The sequence below is a fragment of the Candida jiufengensis genome (genome assembly GCF_024610255.1).
Source record: "Candida jiufengensis strain CBS 10846 chromosome Unknown scaffold4, whole genome shotgun sequence".
Classification (NCBI taxonomy): domain Eukaryota; kingdom Fungi; phylum Ascomycota; class Pichiomycetes; order Serinales; family Debaryomycetaceae; genus Lodderomyces; species Lodderomyces jiufengensis.
This window is the reverse complement of record NW_026261559.1, coordinates 803,103-822,357: the sequence shown is the minus strand read 5'-3', so window position 1 is coordinate 822,357 and position 19,255 is coordinate 803,103. Positions and strand designations below refer to the sequence as shown.

The 19,255-nt window shown below is 25.6% G+C and overlaps 10 protein-coding genes across 10 annotated transcripts; 4 read left to right on the top strand and 6 right to left on the bottom strand. All coding sequences in view use genetic code 12, as the record gives it.

Moving 5' to 3' along the window:
* Positions 1 to 38: 38 nt before the first annotated feature.
* Positions 39 to 3,191, bottom strand: KGF54_002284 (ribosome biosynthesis protein; the record flags this gene model as incomplete). The annotated part of the gene is made up of 1 exon (XM_051762747.1): positions 39 to 3,191. One exon carries the CDS (start codon positions 3,189 to 3,191, stop codon positions 39 to 41), a length of 3,153 nt encoding a protein of 1,050 aa, XP_051620796.1.
* A 395-nt stretch (positions 3,192 to 3,586) lies between these two features.
* Positions 3,587 to 5,023, top strand: KGF54_002283 (uncharacterized protein; the record flags this gene model as incomplete). The annotated part of the gene is made up of 1 exon (XM_051762746.1): positions 3,587 to 5,023. The coding sequence occupies one exon, from the start codon at positions 3,587 to 3,589 to the stop codon at positions 5,021 to 5,023; it is 1,437 nt and encodes a 478-aa protein (XP_051620795.1).
* Positions 5,024 to 5,196: 173 nt separating this feature from the next.
* On the top strand, positions 5,197 to 5,554 carry SNP3 (Sm-like protein; the record flags this gene model as incomplete). The annotated part of the gene is made up of 2 exons (XM_051762745.1): positions 5,197 to 5,461; positions 5,529 to 5,554. The coding sequence occupies 2 exons, from the start codon at positions 5,197 to 5,199 to the stop codon at positions 5,552 to 5,554; spliced, it is 291 nt and encodes a 96-aa protein (XP_051620794.1).
* Positions 5,555 to 5,654: 100 nt separating this feature from the next.
* Positions 5,655 to 6,113, bottom strand: KGF54_002281 (uncharacterized protein; the record flags this gene model as incomplete). Its single annotated transcript, XM_051762744.1, has 1 exon — positions 5,655 to 6,113. The coding sequence occupies one exon, from the start codon at positions 6,111 to 6,113 to the stop codon at positions 5,655 to 5,657; it is 459 nt and encodes a 152-aa protein (XP_051620793.1).
* Positions 6,114 to 6,896: 783 nt separating this feature from the next.
* On the bottom strand, positions 6,897 to 8,585 carry KGF54_002280 (glycolipid translocation protein; the record flags this gene model as incomplete). The annotated part of the gene is made up of 1 exon (XM_051762743.1): positions 6,897 to 8,585. The coding sequence occupies one exon, from the start codon at positions 8,583 to 8,585 to the stop codon at positions 6,897 to 6,899; it is 1,689 nt and encodes a 562-aa protein (XP_051620792.1).
* Positions 8,586 to 9,133: 548 nt separating this feature from the next.
* HAP31 (Hap31p) lies at positions 9,134 to 9,898 on the top strand (the record flags this gene model as incomplete). The annotated part of the gene is made up of 1 exon (XM_051762741.1): positions 9,134 to 9,898. The coding sequence occupies one exon, from the start codon at positions 9,134 to 9,136 to the stop codon at positions 9,896 to 9,898; it is 765 nt and encodes a 254-aa protein (XP_051620791.1).
* Positions 9,899 to 10,932: 1,034 nt separating this feature from the next.
* Positions 10,933 to 11,649, bottom strand: KGF54_002278 (histone H2A.Z-specific chaperone CHZ1; the record flags this gene model as incomplete). Its single annotated transcript, XM_051762740.1, has 1 exon — positions 10,933 to 11,649. One exon carries the CDS (start codon positions 11,647 to 11,649, stop codon positions 10,933 to 10,935), a length of 717 nt encoding a protein of 238 aa, XP_051620790.1.
* Positions 11,650 to 12,637: 988 nt separating this feature from the next.
* Positions 12,638 to 13,252, top strand: KGF54_002277 (mRNA splicing protein; the record flags this gene model as incomplete). Its single annotated transcript, XM_051762739.1, has 2 exons — positions 12,638 to 12,640; positions 12,812 to 13,252. The coding sequence occupies 2 exons, from the start codon at positions 12,638 to 12,640 to the stop codon at positions 13,250 to 13,252; spliced, it is 444 nt and encodes a 147-aa protein (XP_051620789.1).
* A 246-nt stretch (positions 13,253 to 13,498) lies between these two features.
* Positions 13,499 to 14,167, bottom strand: YPT31 (Rab family GTPase; the record flags this gene model as incomplete). The annotated part of the gene is made up of 1 exon (XM_051762738.1): positions 13,499 to 14,167. One exon carries the CDS (start codon positions 14,165 to 14,167, stop codon positions 13,499 to 13,501), a length of 669 nt encoding a protein of 222 aa, XP_051620788.1.
* Positions 14,168 to 14,877: 710 nt separating this feature from the next.
* Positions 14,878 to 18,594, bottom strand: ECM22 (Ecm22p; the record flags this gene model as incomplete). Its single annotated transcript, XM_051762737.1, has 1 exon — positions 14,878 to 18,594. The coding sequence occupies one exon, from the start codon at positions 18,592 to 18,594 to the stop codon at positions 14,878 to 14,880; it is 3,717 nt and encodes a 1,238-aa protein (XP_051620787.1).
* Between the last annotated feature and the right edge of the window lie 661 nt (positions 18,595 to 19,255).

Below are 19,255 nucleotides of genomic sequence, written 5' to 3'. Positions count from 1 at the left end.
GCTAGATATTTATAGACCTTGACCTAGATATTTATAGATCACCTTTTCTTATTATTCTTTTTAGATTTTTTAATTTCTTTCATTTCAGTTTCATAAATTTCATTAGCATTTTCTCCCGACTTTCTTTTTCCCTTTTTAACACTAACAACTCCATTCCCATTATTTTTATTTTTATTGCTTTTGGCAGCTTTTGACATTGATTTTTCGTCCCAATCTCCATCATCTGCAATAGCATATTTTTCTAAATCTAATGCATTGATTAATTCTTTTTGTTTATTTTTCATTTCTTTTATCTGTTCATCACCTTCTTCTTCTATTTCATCGATCAAATTCTTTTGAATTGCTTCGTAATCTACTTCATCTTCTATTTCACCCTCAATTTCTTTAAATTGTTCATCTTCTAATTCTGGCATATCACTTTCGATGGATTTTGTTAAAACATTTCTAAAGTAAGTTGAAAATTTTCTTATTATTTTAGCAAACATTGCCATTGCTTGATTTGATGGTAAATTTAATTCTGCTGAGATTTGATCCATATTCTTGTGTTGTAAACCAATTGCTAATAAAATGGCGGATTGAACAGACGATAAATTGACTTGATCATCTGTTTTTTTTGAAAAAAATAATTGAGCTATTAAAGGTAACATATCGACTATAACATGATAATCTAATAAATTATTTGCATATGAATCTAATCTTTTTAAATCAAATGGTGACAATAAATCATCTAGTTGATCTCTGGTCAATGGTTTTACTTTACTATCACCCTCACCTTGTTCAGCTGCTTCAATAAGACCCAATGCTTGTGATGCTTGGAATTTCTTAAATTCATATGATAATAGTTGTAAAAATCTTTTGTGAAAATCTTTTGAATATTCTTGTAACCATTTATTTTCTCTACCTGGTAAAACATTCAACACAACAGATGTATGTTCACCAGTTAAATCATTTGGAGTTTGTCTTAAATATACAGGAGTAAAACCTGATTTTTTCCAAAATTTATGTAATTGTGGTGTAAATCCATATGATACTCCAAGATAATCTAAATAATAAGGAGCTTTTTCTGAAAGTTTTAATAATAGTGGAGGTAAAGAAGCTGCGTCTCTTAATTTAATTTCATCTTTTAATGATGCATTTGCTAATTCTTTATCAGTGACCCTCGTTAATGTATGGTCATTTAATTCTGATGACTCACTTATATCTGTAAATTTACCAGAATAGTAATCCTCTAATAATTCCATCGCTCTTGAACCATAACCCATACCCGAATATTCTGGATTTGTTGCAATTCTAACAACTCTTGCTCCTGATAATGAAGCAAATTCATCATCTTGAAATTGTTGAGAAATTAACCATGGTATTAAGTCACCACCAGCTCTTTGACCTCTACTTAATGATTTTCTTACACTTTCTTTTGAAATTTGACCTTCAAGTGCTATTTGAACTACACATAAAGGATCGGGTATTTTATTATCTCCTTCTTCAATTGGTGGTAATAAAACGAATAATTGATGAGCTGGAGCATCTGACATTAATTGCAAATCATTTGGTGAATTCTTGTAGTGTGACGCAACATATAATGCCATCATCTTTTGTAAAAATGCTTCGGATACTGGATGATATGAAAATAATGTATCTCTATTTACATAAAATAAATTACATTGAGATGGATGTGGAGTTCCTTTTGTTGCAAATTTAGCATTTTTGGATAATGAAACATCAAGACATAATAATTTATTTAACCATTTCTCAACTGAATCTCCTGGTGCGTACCTTATTGGTTCTTCTAAAACGACTTCTTTCAAATTTCTAGTTAATGATCCACCAGTTTCTGCACCTTTTTTATCTCTTGATATTACTTCAGTGTCAGCTGGTGCATTCAAGGATTGTTGTTGGGTTCTTAATTGTTGTATCAATTTTAATGATAATGATCTACCGGTACCTTCGTAACCATTTATAGTTGATGCCATGAATATTAGATATGGACCCATTAATTTCTTGACTATTGGCAACGGTATAGCAGCAGCTTCATCAATAATTAATAATTCTGCTTGTCCTAATACGTGATTATCATTTGGTGAAATATATTGTATAGTTTGTCTATGTTCTCTTTTGATGTCTACTCTCACTATAGCCTTATTAAATGATGGGTTTGTTGATTGAATGATATCGTAATCTAAATGTTCAGTATATCCTAATGCATCAAATCCTTTGAATACAAATTCGAATAAAGTCTTTAAATTTTCTGGTGAAGGAGATGTTACGAATATATTTGAATATCCTTGCGATACGGCTGCAGCTATTGCAATACCTAAAGCTGCAGATTTACCACGACCTCTTCCAGCAGTTAAGGTAACTGTACTTCTCAATGATTTTTCTGTGATGACATCAATAAACGTTAATATAGCTTGTGCTTGATTTATAGTTTTGGATAAATTGACTAAACTACCTGCTGGCTGAACATCAGCTAAACTTTCTTTTAATTCTTTCAACTCTTGAGCTTTTGGTGATAATTCATCATCATCTTTTGGAGGTAATGGTTTTACATGTTTCCCTCCTGATATTGGTAGTACATTTAATTCATCATCAACAACTAAACAATTTTCACATGACCCCAAAGATAACAAAAATCTTTCATTAAATCTTGCAACAACATCATCATGTGCTTCTGTTCTATATCTTGAATGAATATCCATACTCATTGTATAAAGTTGTTTTAATGATGACATATTTTTCAATAGTATAACTACTAATCCTCCACCTTCTACAGTTTCTATGGTTCTTGCTAATAAATTTGGTGTCATTGCTTCAAAATCTTGTAATATACACATTCCATATGTATTACCTAAAATTTTATCAGTTTCTTTATAATAAACATATCTAATATGTTGATTTGAAATAAATGCTTCAAATGGATCTTGATCATTAACTTCACGAACTCCTCTTTTTATATCTTTCTTTATCTTGGCTTCCCTTTTTTGTCTATGTGATGTGAAACCTAGTAATTTCTTTTTATATGCCCATAATACTGATTTATTCATTTTTAAATCTGCACTCATCATTAAATAATGTAAATTTGGTAATTGATCTCTTGCTTTGTCACCAACAATTATGAAAAACGATCTTTGCTTTTCTTGGACCCCATTACGGATCAAAGCTGGGATACGAGCATCGATAGCCTTTTTACCCATTTTTTGGTTGTGTTGATTTGGTTGTAAACTATTTGAAATATTAGGATGTTACAAAAAATATTTATATAATATATTACCGTATATTAAGATGAGACATACTTAAGTACCACAGCTACCAGATGATTGTTAGTATTTTAAGACTTATCAACTTTGCTTATAGAAGTAGATTCAAGAACAAATATTCTCATGATAGAGCTCTGTCAGATGTATTCAAGATTGCACTCACATTAAGTAGGCTTTTCATAGTCAAAAAGTGGCAAATCTTTGATACTTAATTATTTTGTGTATTGAATTTTGTCTGTTTTTATATTACCTCTTAATATACCTCTTAATAATTATTTAATAATTTATTTGCAACACGATTTATAAAGAACCATATATTTATTAAAATCATTATGCCAAAACAATCAAAAAAATCACACCGCCATATCAATGGTGTGACTTCTGATCCAATTGAGTCAAATCAGACTAAAAATAAAACAAAATTGTCACCTAATTCAAAAAATCAATTTAGAATTGGACCAAATTTTTGTAAAACAATTCACGTTTCATCTGTTTATATTGAATATATAAATCAACAGTTAACTCCAAAAATAATAGCCAGAGTAGACAAGGGTTTTAATTTAGTCAATGATACTTGGTGTAATTACAGAGGAAACCAGATTTATGTTGTTGCAAGTTTTGAATTTGAAGAATATGATATCAATGATACTACATTAATTGCAAACAATAAGTTTTATACAATAGTTGATGGAATTAGGTATGACGTTAATCGATTTGGTATCAGGTTAAACGTAGAAAGTTTGAATGAAAATCAAAACATCACCTTAAGTCAAAAAGCAACAGCTAAAGAAAAACGACAATTTTATGAACCAACCATTGTATATTCAATTCCTGGGTCTATTCCTAGTCATGTTGAAGTTAAAGGACTTAGTAACAAGCAAAAAGGAGATACTTTAAAAAGATTGACAACCATTGATTACAATCAATTCAGTATTCAAAGCAATAGTAATTCCTTATTGTCCAATTATGAAAATAGTGTACCATTCAACACAACAGCTGTTTTTGATAGGATACAATTCAAAATAAAGGGTAGCAAACGTATTAAGATCAATATGCCTGAACAAGAAAATGCCATGTTGCAAGTTCAATTAATTGCTGAAATGGAAGATAAAAAAAGTTATGCAGTAATTGCAATAGCAAATACACCACCATTAAGCATCAAGACTAAAACACCTTCATCATATAACTTACCTCCAATAGAAGGTAGTAGTTCAAAACACCAAGTTTTAGGTAGAATTAAAAATACCCTGAGTTTTAATAATATTCAACAACAACAACTTGTATCATCTCCAATAAATGTCATGAGAAACAATGAAAATAAGGAAAATATTGATCAAAATTTATCGAAAGTTTTTAGCTTGAATTCAAAGTCCAAACTCAAAAATTATCAAGAAAGTGTCAAATTCGATGATAATGGATCTAAACCCCTCAATGAACACTTATCTGGTAACCAATTTAATCAATCAGTTAAATCTTGTTTTAAAATCATTGATGATTATGAAACCAGTTCACAACAAATATTTACACCACAACTGCTTGATCCATTGTATTATTTAAACCAAATTAATACAACAATAGCCGCACCAGTTACTACCCAAAATCCTTCTTCAAGTTTTTCCGAAAATTTCTATAAATATGAAACTGATAAGATTGTCCAATATGTCAGACCTTCAACTACTACCGAAGATTTTACATGTGAATTTGATTCATTTTTTGATGATAGAAATTTTATAACTCCTGGAAAAATAGCTAAAGATGACGACCACTAATTGTACATATATTCAATGCATAGTAATTATTTTATCAATTGTTGTAGCTTAATCTTTTCAGTACTGTTTTAATATCCAAAACACAAAAAAAATAAAAAAATTATTCACCAGCTATTTACAAACAAACATCAACATAATCATCAACAAATTCATATAATACAACAATCTTAATAATGCTATTTTTCAGTTTTTTCAAAACACTAGTAGATACCGAAGTAACAGTAGAATTAAAAAATGATATGGAAATAAAAGGAATATTGAAATCAGTAGATCAATATTTGAATTTAAAATTAGATAATATAACATGTACAAATGGTGATAAATATCCTTATTTACAAGCTGTTAAAAATTTATTTATAAGAGGTTCAACTGTTCGTTATGTTCATATGAGTCCAAATTCTGTTGATTGTACTTTATTACAAGATGCATCAAGAAGAGGTATGTTCGATAATTTACATTGGAAAATTTATTTATTTTGATAAGTATACTAACTCACTACTGATAGAAGCTATGGTTCAAGCGTCAAAATAGATTATTCTTTAATAAAAAGTTATGTATTATTAGTAATGAATGTTGAAATGAATCAATGAATATTTTTTTAAAAAAAAGCTTATAAGATACTTGATTATTTTTATGATGTCTGAATTCCTAATTTTTTATGACACTTAGCTCTGGTATGACCCGATTCTTTACAAAATGAACATATGATATGATTCTTTTTTTTACTTTTAGACTCTATTGGTTTGATGGGGTTTGGATCTTGTTTTAGTATTGGTTGAGTATGCAACTGTCCTTGCGGTAGTAAATATTGAATTTGATTTTTGGGTATTAGTAAAAATTCATCTTCTTCTTTGTTGTTTAATTGATGACCACATTGAGTACATTTGACGTCCTTATTTAGTAGATTTACGAATTGTTCATCTGATATTTGTTCTTCATTTACCAGTTCTGGTCGTATTTTTGAAATATAATCGTTAATTATCTTAATTTTGCTATCATATCTTTTCTTTAATTGTTCCAACTCTGCATTCTTATTTATAATTATTTTGGCTAAATTATCTACTTCTTTCAGTAGATCTGCTATTGACATTTTATGAGGTTGTAAATTCTGATGTATAGGTGATTATAAATCTCGATTATTTTTTCTACTCTTCTTTTATGTTTCAGATGTTTCGAGTTATAACAACCATTAAATTTTACAATTACCGCCATTTCGCTAGCATAACAATAACTAAAGATACCAATTAAGCGGTTATGCAAACAGACAAATTGCAGCAATTAAGAGATGGATCAGGAGGAGTATTCAGTTGTAGTAATTTGCTCATCTTTAGTCAAATAGAAAAAGAGAGATTACCTCTGAAAAAAAAAACTTCTCTTTCTTCTAGTAATTTACTATACCATTCAGGGAGCATGATAGTTACTTATATATCAATGCTATAGGCTCAAATTTTCGTAGCAAGCCATATGGTTGATGTCAAAGAAAAGTAATTTACTATGTAACCCGTCAAATAGACCCTGCTTCAGTTTTATAAGATTTTTGGCTGTGATGGCTTTTGGCGGAAGTGCACTGTTTGTACACTATTAAATTGTTCAAATTTTCGAAGTGTCCAGTTCGATTCTTGCGGTTTGAATTTTAAACTATTTGAGTAATCAATATGTTTAATTCAGGTAATTAATAATATCATCACTGGAGGGAAGTAATTCAGCACAGTAATATTATCCGTAATGGAGGCGATATTGGATGGCACATCGTTAGCTAATTAATAATTTGTTAGTGTCTATGTGATACGACTCTAAATTTTTGTAATTTTTTACATCATAATTTTTATTAAGAGCTAAAAAAAGTAATTATTACGGTGTAGTCTATAATTGTTTATTCATCTTTTATTTTAAACACTCGTTTAACGGTATTTTGTAGATTTTGTCTTTCTAATATCATTAAATTTATCAACAATACAGCTGAAAGTACAGCACTTTTAAATAATTCTTCCCAAGTCTTAGTAACATAAGATTTTTCCTTAAATACAAAGAAATATTGTAGCAACCAAATTCCAATTGTTACACCAACTGAACCAGATGTATACAGTACGATTTGTAATATACCCATTTTTTTATTCAAAGGTTTATAATAATTTTTTATAGCTGTTGAGCAGTATATTATTCTCATAAACATATTGATCATATTTGCAATCATTAAACCAGTCAATCTATAATCCCATTCTTTTATCAACAAATAAGATAACCCCAAAATGGACACAGTAACAAATGTTAAAAAATTTGAATATTTTTGCATATTTTGTGGTTTTACAATACTTGTAAAACAAGCTTCAAAAATCCCATTGAATGCTAGAAATGGAATATATACAATATAAATTGGAAATAATTCATAAATATTTGCTGTTTCCCATCTATTTTGTTTACCAATCATGAACTTTAATAAAAATGATCCATTACTTATACCTGTAAATAATAAAAATGCACATAAATTAAAATAAAATAAACTTATCATTTTAATATATGTAAATGATTGTAATAATGAATCTAATTTAGATTTTTCGTTACTATTTACAATTTTTGTTAACATTAATCTTGTTGATTCTTCTAATGGCTGAAATAATATTCTAGCAATAATTGATCCATAATTTACAATCACTGCATATATACCTTGTTCTTCAATCGTGCATAAATATGAAATTAGTAACTTATCACCTTCTGTTAATAATTGTTTAAAAATCATTTGAATGAAGAATCCTTTGAAAATTGCAATAACATTTGAGTCAAAATAGTGAGTTTTATTTCCTTCACCAACATTAACTATTGAATATTCAACATTAGTTCCATTTACTTTATTAAATCCCAAAAATGAAACAGAATATAATATAAATAACGTTAATGAATAAGATAATTGACCAATTGTAAATGCTAAAATTGATAATCCACTAAATTCAGAATATGATGATTTATAATATTTCGCAAAATAAACTCCAATAAAAGTAGTAACACATTTGATAAATAATGCAATACTCTCAAATTTAGACCTTTTATTAAAATCTAATTGATATTGATAAACACAATATATTGGTTCAATACTTAATTCCAAAATAATCAGCAAAACCAAAAACACCAAAATCAAATTATGAAAAGGTAAATTCAATAGATAATTTTGGAAATTATCTGATCTATATCCTTGAAAATAACCTAATAATAAAGTAATAGGAATTGATAAAAATAAAGGTAAAAAACCAAAATTTATAATTTTTTGTAACGTTCTAGTTTTGTTTTTAAGATCATTTGTTATTCTTTGAATAGATAATCTTATGGATTCTCTACTGAAAAATAATATAGTTGATACTAAAAATTCTAAATATATTGTCAATCCAAATATTTCAGGTGATATAAATCTTATTAATAATTGATTTAATAAAAATGTGAATAATTTTGTTATTATTTGGACAAATACTAGTGATGTTATTCCTTTCGCCGTTTCTTCTATTACATTGGATTTAGGTTCTTCTGATTTGTTTAATTGAATTGTATCATCTTTTTTGATCTTTAGTGACATTATGCTTGCAACTTTGGAATGAAAATTGACTTATTTGCCAAACTTTGTACATAAATTGCAGATTAACCAATTAATAATGATGATCAATATTTGAATTAGTCGATTGAAACTTTGGTTAATCAATTTCTTTTGGATATTATATGAAGATTTGTAACTTTATTAATGAACTATCAAGCAACATTAAAGATGTTAACACATATTTCCACACTTGTCACAACATTAAATCTCCTGTCACTTCCAAATTTGCGAAATTTACTTTTTTATTTTTTTTTAATTTTTGAAAAATTTAATTTTGTTTTTTTTTAACCGAACATTTTTAAATACACGATTCTAGCCATTTACAATAGAATTAATAGTAATCAAGTTTGAATTTACAAGACTACAATATTAAAATATATATATATTCAAGTAAAACAGTCCATGAATAGTATAATATAATATTCACTATCTCACATAAATATTAATTAATCATTAACTATTTCTCAAACATAAATATTCCAAAAAAACTCACGTACTACTATAACCTAAAACTTTAAAAAATCAAAATAATGGATCAAAATGCAAGAGATATAGAATTAAGAGAACAAGATCGATGGTTACCTATAGCAAATGTAGCAAGATTAATGAAAAATACATTACCATCAACTGCAAAAGTTTCAAAAGATGCTAAAGAGTGTATGCAAGAATGTGTTTCTGAATTTATATCATTTATAACAAGTGAAGCAAGTGATAGATGTCTTAGGGAAAAACGTAAAACTATAAATGGTGAAGATATTTTATATCTGATGTATGACTTGGGGTTTGAAAATTATGCTGAAGTATTAAAAATTTATTTAGCTAAATATAGAGAACAACAAAGTATAAGACAAGAAAGAGGTGAGATTAAATTAACTAAGAAGCAATTAAAATTACAAGCGGCTGCTGCTGCTGAAGCTGCTGAAGCCGAAGCCCAGGCTCTAGCTCAAGCTCAAACTGATGGTCAAAGTCAAGTTGAAGAAGAAGAAACAAATGGAGAGACAAATGGTCATGAAAATTCAATAATAAAGAATGAAGAAGAAATGGAAGTACAAGAAAATGGAAATATAATAGATGGAAATGAATCAGTATTAGAAATCAACGGTGATAATGATACTGGTCATCTTAATAATAACAACATTGACGACAATAATAATAATGATGATCATATTGAGGATATAAATACATTGGATCCAATTGAATCATTTGATGAAGAACTAGAAAAATTAAACTCAATTGATAACTCCCTAGATCCACAACAATCAATAACTATAAAAGAAGAAGAAGAAATAATATAGCATTCAAATTGGTTTGCGAATATTATTCTTTTTTTGTCATATTAATTTATTTAATTTTTACTTCATTTTGTTCTTAGCTTATTTATTTATTTAATATTATGATTAGTTTGGGGTTTGTACTTTTCTTTTAGTTTTTTTTTTGTAATTTAAAGGTATTATGTTCAAAAGTTTTTATTCTTTACCTTAAATTTGAAAATTGTAGATTAATAATATATTTTTTATTCTTTATGTTTTTTACTTTTTGGCTGTTAAAAATATACACTTTTTCGCATTAAAATTTAGATAAAATGTGGTTGTGTCACCAATTACCTACATTGGTAACAAAATAGGTTAATTGGACATAAGTCAAATTATAACACATTGTTCTAAATGTCGTGATTTTTTATATTATTATTTTTATATATAATTTTTTATTAGTTTTTGAAGTATATAAATACTTCTCAATATTTACAAACTTTTTATAGTTTTTATATTTTTAGAGATGAAGAATAAATATTTTCATTTTATCGAGAAACTACTATATTTAAGAGATTTGAATCTCTACTAAATTCTTTCATTCAAGACCATTCATTATTACAATTCAGAATGTATTTAAGATGAGTGAACGAATTGTATTAGAAAGTTCTCGTTTCGACATAATTTAAATTTATGTATTTCGTAATAAGTGTAATGCGACTTAAGATTGCAGAAAAGTCTAAAATCTACGTCGAACTTGTCACTAACTTAAGACAAATAAATTACCGTGTGACAGTTGCAAAAAAATAAAAACTTACAACCAAAATTAATTCCATAATTTACAATGAACAACTCTTCAAAGTATCAGTAAGAATAATTGACTATAATTTAATAATATTGATAAATTTTTTATTGTTACAAACATAAGTATATAAATATATATATAAATTTTTTTAACTATATAAATAACAAGTTAGAATAGAACAAAAATAAAGTATGTATGTATCAAACATACAAAAAGAAAACTCCGACTGTTTGTTATATAAGTAAAAGATGGTAATTTTTTTAAATTAGACATTTTAAACTTCAACAGCTTCAGTTTCTTCTTCTTCATAAGCTTCTTGACCTTCTTCATAATCTTCTTCATCATCATCTAAATTTTCATCACCAGCAACATCTTTTTCAGCAGGTACTTCATCACCATCCTTATCACCATCTTCTTGTAATATACCATTTTCTTTATCTAATTTTTCAGCAGTTTCATTAAAATCAATTTTTTTACCTCTTGTTCTTTTACCATCTTTTAAAATATTACTTTCATCAATTTCAACTAATGGATCTGCATCTTCATCACCATTTTCTTCATCAGCTTTTGATTCATCATAATCTTCTTCTTCTTCATCATCTTCATCATCTTCATCTTCATCATCATCTTCCTCTTCTTCCTCATCATCTTTTTTAGCATCTTTTTTATCTTTTTCATCATCATCATAATTTCTTCTTTTCTTTTTCTTTTTATCTGGTTCTTCTCCAGTTGCTTTTGATTTTGATCTTTTACCATCTGAATCAGGTTTTCCAAATGTTTTTTCTAATAATTCATTATCAACTTTTAAATCTTCTTTTTCTTGTCTATCATCAATTTCAGCAGTTGCTTCATCATGACCTTTTTCTAATTGTTTCTTTCTTTCCTTTTTATCATCTTTATCAGAAACTTTATCATCATGTTCTCTTTCTTCTCTTGCCTTTTTGGTTAAATGTTTACCATTATATTTTCTTTTATCTTCAGTTTCAGCCATTTTTTTAATTAATATTAATTATATTCAATTAAGTTGACTTTTCAATATAATATTTAATCAATTGATTTTATAAAATATATAAAAGAAGAAAATTTATAAAAATTCTAAAAAATAATTGGAATATTCAATTGATATTTATAATAGAATTTAATAGAATTAAAAATTATAATATAATTCTATATTAATAATTGAATGAAATATATATTGTAAGAATATTTAAAATTATAAGTTCGTTGATTTTTCGGGAGCAATTCACATTTTATTATTATTAGAATAAATAATTATTATTCAATACTAAACTATTAGAATTTAATTTGCTTCTTCCCTTTTTCTTAATTTCGAATAATAATAAAAATATTTAAAAATAAAACCACCCCGAATTTTTCAATTCTTTTTGAACTTTTTGTACTACAAGATTAACATTTTAATATTAAGTATTCTTAAAAACAACTCCGTGATAGAGAATGTAGTAAATTTAGAATAGTCGATGACGACTTACGCTTTAAAATATATTTATTTGAGTAGACAAGAGTGACCAGGATTAAATAGTAGTAACTCAAGGCTCTTTTCATGAGAAGAATTTCTTCCTATCACTATAGGATAATTAATATAGTTCTACTACAGTATACTTTATAGTTATAACTCGCAATATACTATAATATACCATAGTATTAGTATATAAATTTCTGTAAAATTTACACTACATTTCTTATTGAGGTTTGATGTCATAATAATAATATTTTGAGCAAAAAAACAGTTACAATTGTATAATTATAAGACATACATACATTATTCATATAACAAATTAGTTCTTTAATATTTTAACTTATATCACATATTACAAATATCGTTATATTTAAACTTCCTTTACTTGATTTAAATTTATTTACGATTTGAAATTTAAATATATTTATTTTATATATATTATCACATTTTACACACTTATTTTTAAATTCATCATAGCAATAGTCATTATATAATTTCAGATATGGTATGTCTTAATATTGTTTTAATAAAATTTTAAAATTTTAGCAAACTATCATCATATTAAAATAGTTATTGTTTCAACGATTTTCATAGAAAAATTAGTCTAAGATTGACATGATGATGATGATGATGATGTCAATATCTTTTCAAATATACTAACTTTATTTATTTCTAGTCATCAAAACTACCGATTACTAAAAAGACAAGAATGTCGGATTTAATAAATTATAGATTAAAAATTACAACAATTGATAATAGAATATATATTGGATCATTATTATCATTTGATAAATTTATGAATTTAGTATTATCAGATTGTGAAGAATCAAGAATTACAAAAAAGAGTTGGCAAGAATTGAAAAAAAATAATAAGAATAAAAACAAGAGACCGACTATAACCACTAAAAATACTCCATTATTTCCAACTGAAATACCAAAAATTAACAAACCGGATGTTGTAAAAAGACAATTAGGTTTAATAATATTAAGAGGTGAGCAAATTGTTAATTTTACTATTGAAACTGGTCCATTAATTGATTTAAAAACAAGAATTGCAAATGGTAAAAAAAATAGAATTATAAAACAACCAATTGGTAAATTAAAAAAAATTGCATAAATCACCAACATATATATATATGTATATGTATATACAATTCATTACATTTATAATGATTAAGTATGTATAATTCGTTACTCCATTTTCATGATTAATAACTAGAAATATCTGCATTTTATAAATATATTATATATTTTTTGTATATTTTTATAATTATATATATATACAAATTCATATAATATAAATATACTTATAAAATCAAAAAAAAAATTAAATGTATTATATAATTGTATAACTCCTCAAACTTTAACAACATCCACCATTATTTTTACTTTTATTTTTATCTTTTGGAGCAGGAGTTAAACTTATAGTAGGACCATTATTACTTGTTTTTAATCCACCACTTTGTTCATTAATATCTAATTGATGTTTTGAAATCATTTCATAAATATTTTTTAATAATTGATGAAAACTTAAATCAACATTATCAGAACTTAATGCTGAAGCTTCAGTAAATAATAAATTATTTTCTAATGCAAAATTTTTTGCTTCATCTGTTGGTACAGCTCTTAAATGATCTAAATCAGATTTATTACCAACTAATTCTATTATTATATTTGCATCAGCGTGTTCTTTTAATTCTTTTAACCATCTACTAACACTTTCATAACTTTCTGTTTTTGAAATATCATAAACTATTAAAGCTCCTACTGCACCTCTATAATAAGCAGATGTAATTGCTCTATATCTTTCTTGTCCTGCAGTATCCCAAATTTGTGCTTTAACTCTTTTACCATCAATTTCAACTGTTCTTGTTGCAAATTCAACTCCAATTGTTGATCTACTTTCTAAATTAAATTCATCTCTTGTAAATCTTGATAATAAATTTGATTTTCCAACTCCTGAATCTCCAATTAATACTATTTTATATAAATATTCATAATCATATGAATAATCATCTGTATTATCTGACATTATTTTATATGTGTATTATGTAGTTGTGTATGTATTTTTAAATTTTATTTGGGGCTATATTAAATGTGTGAAATTAATTATGTTATTTTAATCTTTGCTGTTCAAATTAGTTGATTTTATTTAGTTATGTGATGATATAGTTTCTTAATACTTTTGAACAGTAACTAGTGAAAATATGCTATAATGATAAAAAAAAATGATTCTAGCTTGTTATTAATTTTTCTTTTCTTTTGTATATATCAAAATCAATGATGTTGTATTAAATATTGTTTTAGATTCAATTTCTAGTTTTATATTAATTTTTTTTTTTCTTGTTTTTGTTTGTTGTTGATTAAAATAAATTTTAGGAGACTTTTTTTAACGAGCGCATTAATTGTTTAGTGCGTAAAGCTGGATAATTTATTTATTATTGTACGAGAATATTTGATATTTTTTTGTAAGAGAATTATAATATTTCTATTTGCAAGTATCAGAGTTAATTAGTTCGTACAACCAGTTCAAACAGGAGCTGAGATTATCTACATTGATCGATCTTGCAATGATTTAATATTTTATCTAATTTATTTACTCGTTCAAAAATTTTTACGTAAAATATATGAAGAATTGAAAAATATTCTAGGTTGTAATTTAATAAAATACATTTGTTAAAAAATTTTAACTAGTAGGACTTTAATAATGCTTCTTTAATTTTATTATTTATTCCCTTCCTTTTATATCTGTTCATTTCTAATATCAAAATCATCATTTAATAAACCCAGTGGTTTTAATTTCATAAAATCAATATTACCATCATCAATAATTGAACTTTCAATTAATTCATTTACATTTAATTCATAACCAATAGATCTTTGAGGATAATTTTGTTTTCTAATATATTGTTTTGCAAATGAAGTAATTTGAATTTCTTTTATACCTATTTTTTCAATAAATTCATGTCTTATTTTAGTTATATCACTTATATTATTTCTCCATTGATTAATTTCCATAATATTAAATTTTTCTTGTGCCATATGTTCAACTAAAAATTTATATAATAAACTTAATCTTAATTGGAAAAATGTAATTGTTCTTATTAAATATGATGAAATATATTTTAATTCATTTATAAAAGGTTGATAAATTTTAAAATCAAATTTCATTGTTGATGGATTTTGTAATTCAAATTTATAAATATCATAATCATCATTACTTGCAAAAACATCCATCATTAATGGACTATCAAAATCTCTTAAAAAGAAAAATTTAATTTGTGGGAATATTGCCAATAATGATTTTTTAACTAATTTATAAAATAAATATAAGATTTTTTCCATGGGACCTTGAGTCTTCTTGTTTGCAATAAATTTACCAGGAAACATTTTAACCCATTTTATAATTAAATCATATAATAGTCTTTGTTGTAATTCCATATCAAATAAATTATTATTAATTTGTGGTAAATAATGTTCAATTGATTCATTTAGAAATTGTAGTAATTCTTTATATTTTAATTCCAAGAATTGATGAGTTAAATATTGATTTGAAGTTGAATTAACTTTCCCATGTTCAATCATTGGTAATAAGATTTCACCAAACCTTATAAATAACAGTTGACATTCAATTATAAATGTTGGATCATAACCTGGAAAATGTATAGATGAAACAATGTTTGCCATTAATTTTAAATGAGTTGGAACTAATCTTGGAACTTTCCCACTTTTCATTGATGAATTAATATTATAGGTTAAAACTCCAAATAATCCTTCTCTAAAACATACAGTTGAATTAAGTGAACTTTCTGGATCATATACTGACATTAAACTCAAAATATATGATACAGAACCAGCAGTATCAGGATCAGCATTTGTATTCAACAATGTTCTTAAACTTTTTATAACTTCAGCATAATAATGAATTGATTTAACTAAACAAGTTTGTCTAACTCTTGCTAATTCAATTCCTCTAGAAATCAGTGAAATTTCACCATCTGAACTATAATATTTATAAGTATCATTAAAACAATTTGATATAAGATAATTGGCACTTAAATTTAATAATACCATAAACATTAAATGACTTGTATAACCTTTGAAAATAAATGAGTTTAACCATAACGTGTATAATTCTCTAATTTGAAATAAATTTGCTTCACCTTTATGAATCGCAGGACCAACTGCTTTCAAGACTTCTAACAAGAATTTAGAATAGTCTATTTCTTTTCGTTTTTTGTATTTGAAAGCTACTGTTTGATAAATAGCACCTGGTAAAGCTTGTGAATTCATTTGGTGATGTTGATGCTCAAGTGGTGTCATCAGGTGAAATTGTTGTGGAGTTTGATATTGTTGAGGAGAATCTATATTTATATCGTCTTGTAAATGATGTGTTGGTAACCTTAATTTATCTTTTTCATCAGGTGATATTGATTCTGATTGTATTTTATAAACTGGATATATAATTTCATTTTCATCTTCAGTACTCAATAAATTATCGAAATTTTGAGTAACACTTTTTCTATGTGAATTTTGTCGATGTATATTTAATTTATCTCTTGTTGTATTAACAAACTCATCATCTTCCTTTGTCAAAGTTGATAATTTTGGTAAATTTTTGTTACTACTGGATTTCCTGGATACCGATAATTTACGATTTGAAGATTGATCTGATAATTTATTAATTGATGATGCAGATGATTGTCTTTTTGCTTTGGGTTTGATGATTCTATTGGCATTAACATTTGCAGTTAATTGTTCTTCCTCATTATCTGATTCACTATCTTCATCATTTTTAGCTATATTACTACTTGAAGATGACCTTTGAATTAATTTTTGTGAATCAGTGACACTTCTCGGTTGAGTTAATTTTTGAATTTGATTTTGTTGTTTAGCTTCTCTTAATTCTTGTAATTGTTCTTCAGTATATTCTAAATAACCACATTTCACTTTATGTTTAATACAGTTGATACATGATGGTAAATCTTCTGAACATTTAACTCTTCTTTTCTTACAATTTGGACAACCTAATTTTGAGTTTTTATGTTTTCTTCTTTTGATCTTTTCATTCTGTGATAAATTTATCGTCGAGATATTTGATGATGACGAAGAAGACTGAAGCATTGGATTAGCATTTTCACTTGTTGATGAACTAGATCTGTTTTTATTTGTAGCTGAAGTATTTGTAGATTGTACAACCCCAATCGATTTAGGTTCATTTGGTAAAACTTTTGATGCCATTAAACTAACAGATGAACTAGGGTTTATTGGTGATGACAAAGCACTTAAAGATTTATTTAAATTTGTAATTATATTTAATTTTGTATTCTGTAAAGAATTATTACTACTTGGTAATACTGGTACTGATAAATTTGTTAATGATGAAGAAGATGAACTTGATAAAGGTAATGATGATGAAATATTAAATGTAGGTTGTTGATCATAATTTATATGGGTTTGAAATTCATGTGATGATAAATGAGCGTGTTGTTGATTTTGTTGTTGTTGTTGTTGTTGTTGTTGTTGTAAATTAAAATTAGTTGTTGCCAAATTTAATAATAATGGATTATTATTATTTATATTATTATTATTATTATTATTATTATTATTATTATATGAAAAAGAATTTTTTCTATTAATTTTATTATTTGTATGCAGTAATAATGTAAAGCTGGTAGCACGAGGCAGTTGATTAATTATAACATTTTCTGCATTATGCGTATTAATTTTAGATTTTGTTGCAGCATTTATTATTGAATTATTATTATATGAAATAGGAGGATTTTGATTTACATTTTGTAATGAATTTGGTAAAGAATTTGATGTATTTTGTATATCATATATATTTCTTGTATTTAATGATGATGAACCAAAGTTTGTTGTTGGATTAGCTAAATTAATATTAATTGAATTCAAAAATTCTGATGATTTATTTTCATTATTATTTTCGCCCCCTAATTTTCTGAAACTAAAATTATTTGATTGAATTAAATTTAAATTCAAATTTTGAGAATTAATAATAGGTGAGTAATTGATCAGTTCTGGATTTTCATCTCTTTTTGATTTATTGGAATTAATTGATAAATTTTTGAAATAATTTCCACTAAGATTTGGACTTGTACCTACTATATTATGAGGTGAAGATTTGGTACTACTATTGGTTGTAATATCAGTCTTAATATCATCATCTTTTTGGTTTTCATTTTCTTCGACTGACATTATATCAAATGAACCATCAAAAGGTGTTGATTTTTCTTCGTCTGAATTTATATCCAAATCCACTTGATCTTGTTCTGATATTAATGAAAAAGATTGATGATTGTTAAACTCCAAAAGACTTCCAATATCAAAATAGTTATTGTTATTGTAGTCAGGCAAATTTGAAAAAGCTTTCTTATTTGATTCTATGATGTTAATTTCAGTGTTGTTGTATTCAAATGTATTGTTGTATAAACTCATCAGCTTTAATTGACTTGAAATGAAATATTTATTTAAAACAATTTTTTAGTTGCAAATATCATGCAAAACTAATACGTTGAAAATGATGTAATGAAATTTCAAAACGATAAGTTGTAAATAAATTACCACTCAAAAAATGAAGGTTCTCAATGCTTATTTGAAATTGACTCAATTAAGTGTTTTTAAAATGAAGGGTATGTAAAATTTATTAATTTTACTTTATTTTATTGACTTAAAAATTTATAAATCTCCGATATTGAAATAAATTTCAGATTTGAACATTAATTATAGTTTTGGTCCAGTAACTGTTCGTTATAATGATAGTCACTAACTTTTATAAACCTATTCAAAATTTGTTAGATATAAAATAAACTAGGAGTTTGTAAATGGATCAAATTTTTTATGGGTTATTTTTTTTTTTGCCAGTTGATTAAAGTATGAAAATTAAAATAAATTTAAGTAATATTACTTCAAAAAAAATAAAATTTTCTTTCTTTATATTACCGTGTGTACAAATAGTATTTTAATGTAATTCAAAATTCAAAATGCTTTATAATGTATGAACTTGACTGATTTTTTTGGGGGATTTGTGAAATGTTCGTTTAATATTAGTTTAATTAAAACAATTTATAATTAATATAATTTGTGTAATTAATTAAAA